Source organism: Martes martes (assembly GCF_963455335.1).
Source record: "Martes martes genome assembly, chromosome: 8".
Taxonomy (NCBI): Eukaryota; Metazoa; Chordata; class Mammalia; order Carnivora; family Mustelidae; genus Martes; species Martes martes.
The window spans coordinates 91,040,876-91,044,210 of record NC_137895.1 but is presented as its reverse complement, the minus strand read 5'-3'; the positions used below and the strand labels follow the sequence as shown (position 1 = coordinate 91,044,210).

At 34.1% G+C, this 3,335-nt stretch overlaps 1 protein-coding gene across 1 annotated transcript; it reads right to left on the bottom strand.

Annotated features, from left to right (window-relative positions):
- Nucleotides 1-359: 359 nt before the first annotated feature.
- Nucleotides 360-1,296, bottom strand: LOC308347493 (olfactory receptor 6C2-like; the record flags this gene model as incomplete). The annotated part of the gene is given in 2 exon segments (XM_080810965.1): nucleotides 360-389; nucleotides 391-1,296. Coding segments are annotated over 2 exon segments (936 nt in total).
- Nucleotides 1,297-3,335: the final 2,039 nt, after the last annotated feature.

Genomic DNA, 3,335 nt, shown 5'->3' with positions numbered 1-3,335 from the left:
CATTTTAAATCAATTATTTTTTACGTCCAAGTAAATATAAGGTAAACTATTTATTTCCTTGTTTGGTTCTCATTTGTTTTATTTTTCTGCATTGCAATTTTGTTTGTGAGATTAGAAGTAAAATCAGGTTTACATCTAATAGAAAATCATTATCATGTTCTCTGATTGGGATCTTGGGTTTGTTTGCAGGGTGGGAGTTAAAGGAGTGAACTCAGGTGGTGAAAGGTATTAATTCTGGAAGAAATAAATGTTTGAGAAAGTTAACCTAAATAGAGATCATATTAAAAAGAGACAAAGAGATTAAGAGCTTGATGGTTTATGCTTAGCTTGTTATTTTATTTATGAACTTGAGCATTCTTTTACTTTTTTGAGACCAATGCAATTTTTTTTGAAGGACTCACTGAAGGCTTGTCTCACTTGTTTGTTTCTTAGAGTGTAAATGAATGGGTTCAACATGAGAACTATGGATGACATTAGCACTGCCACACCCTTATTAATAGTCACCGATTCCTTTGCTGAAGGTTTGACATAGATGAAGATACAGCTTCCATAGGTGATGGAAACAACAATCATGTGAGAGGAACAAGTAGAAAAAGCTCTTTTTCTTTGTTGGGCAGAGGGCAATTGTAAAATGGTCTTGATGATGTGAATGTAAGACAGAAGAACACACAGAAGGGTCAGAATGAAGGTCAGCACAGCACAGACAATAACCAACTGCTCTATGAGCCATGTGTCTGAGCATGAAATCTTCAAGATTGGAGATGCATCACAGAAAAAATAATCAATGACATTTGAATCACAGAATTGCAAATTTAGGAACAGAGTAAGTGGCGGGAGTATGATCAACAAGCCAGTCATCCAACAGCCGAGGACAAGCCTCTTGCAGACTCTGTTGTTCATGATGGTCACATAATGCAGGGGTTTGCAGATGGCTACATAGCGGTCATAGGACATCGTAGCCAAGAGGAAAAATTCTGTTACTCCAAAGATGTCGATGAAAAACACTTGAATAACACAAATATTATATGTAATTGACCTGTCACCTGTTGCTATGTTGTACAAGTATCTAGTGATACATGCAGATGTAAATGAAATTTCTAATAAAGCAAAATTCTGTAGGAAAAAGTACATTGGTGTTTTAAGGTGAGAGTCAACTAAAGTGAGGGATATGATGGTCAGATTCCCAGTTATACTCAACATATAAGTGAGAAATAGAAATATAAAAATTGGAATCTGAAGTTGAGGGTCATCTGTCAGTCCCAATAAGATGAAGGTTGTTACTGTGTGGTTTTTCATCACTGACTACTAAATTTTATTCAGTTTGACGTAAAATTTAGAGATATTTTATTTGAATAGAGTGTGTCAAAGCTAGATGGCAATAAACAGTGACAACCAGAGATAGCATACAAAGGAACATGTGGTTTCTTTTATAAATTAATAAATGATATTGCCAATACTCTGGCTACTCAATTTCTTATTTTACTTTATTCTTTTGGCAGTTTTGTGATAGATTTTTTAACCATATTTTAAAAAATTGTTCTACCATCTCATTTTCTTTTCCCTCGCAGTTTTAATCTATACCCAAGAAAGGATTTTCTCATGTGATTAGATTGTGATTCAACAAAATTATGATTTCTTCTTATATATAGCATTTCTTCTTTATTTCAAAGATGAATATCTCAATTTAGTTTGTTTTATGCCTTTTCTTGAAGATTTGGTCATGATAAAATGTAAATCTATAACAGCTGACCTGGGGTCCATCAGGTACTGCTGATCCATCTGTGACTTGTATTTTGCATCATGGCACGATGACCAAGCATGTGTTTATGTCTTGTTTCATGTTTTAACACGCAACTTCCACATTGTTGGATCACTCCTCTGACTCTCTTCTTAAGTTTCTCTGATGGTGTGTAATTTACACTCAGTGTCCACTGGATACATGATACAGAGAGTATTTTAACACACAACTTATCTGTTTCATATGAAGAAATGTTGGGACCAATGATACACAGCTGGAAAAAACATCACATATTTCAGTCTTTAAGTATGGAAAACATTGTAATACCTCATTATCACTAAATTTAGAATCAAATTAAAAATATTGAATATACTCTCCACACAACTAATACTCCCTTTCTCACTCTAAACTGTAGTGGTAGCATCATGCTGATTAAGAGCACACCTATTGTGAGACCTCCATTATGCAATACCTGGCTTTCCTGCCCACATCTCCATGACTTCAGGCAAGTTTCCCAACCTCTCAGGCCTTCAGGGTTTTTTAATCAATAAAATGGAGATAATAAGAGTATCTACCACACACAGTTAAGTGATTAGATGAGGTAATATATTTATGATAAAATCTGATGCATAGTATATGCTTCATATATGTCAGCTACTATTATCTCTGTCCTACAGATAATTCATGCGACATGACCTCAAAACCACAAAATCCTAACTGGGATTATGATCTGTGTAAGTGATATCTTCTTTCTACTCCACATTTCTTATAGTAAGAGGAATAGATTATATTTATAATATTATATATATTTATATATAATTATATAAATTTATATATTTATATATAATTATATATAATTATATTTACTGAGAATTTATCGTGGCATAGGTCTTGTGTTAAGTGATTTACACTGATAATCTATCAGTGTAAAAAATGATAATCTATCAGTGTAAAAAAAAAAAAAATCTCTCCCTCCACATCTCTCTCTGTCCTTCCACATTCCATCTTTACTTCCTAGTCTCCAAAACTACCCAGGTACAACTTGTTATTTGTGATTTTCACTTCGAGCATCGCTTCTACTGAGAAGTTTTCTCAACTTTATGACTGTATTGACTGGTCCTTATTTGTGCTCTCATAACAAGTAATTGTTACTTCCATCTTAGCACTTTCAGTGAGAAGGTAAGTTTGTTGAAATCAGGGACTGCTGTCTTTTTTACTGGGATAGCTCTGAAACTAACAATCCTAGACTTATAGTCAATGGTAAGATATACTGTTGTATAAATACATATATATCTTATTCATTTGCCTACATATTCAAAGCTATCTTCTGTCCTATTTGGGTTTCATCTTGAAACTGCTTTCTGGGGCACCTGGGTGGTGCAGTCAGTTAAGTGTCTGACTCTTGGTTTAAGCTCAGGTCTGATCTTGGGGTTGAGGATCAAGCCCCAGGTCAAGCTCTGCCCTCAGTGGGAAGTCTGCTTGAGATTCTCTCTCTCTCTCTCAAATAAATGAATAAATAAATAAATCTTAAAAAAGAAACTGCTTTGTCACTAATTTTAATTATTAAACTTTCATATGTGCCAGTATCTAACATTAA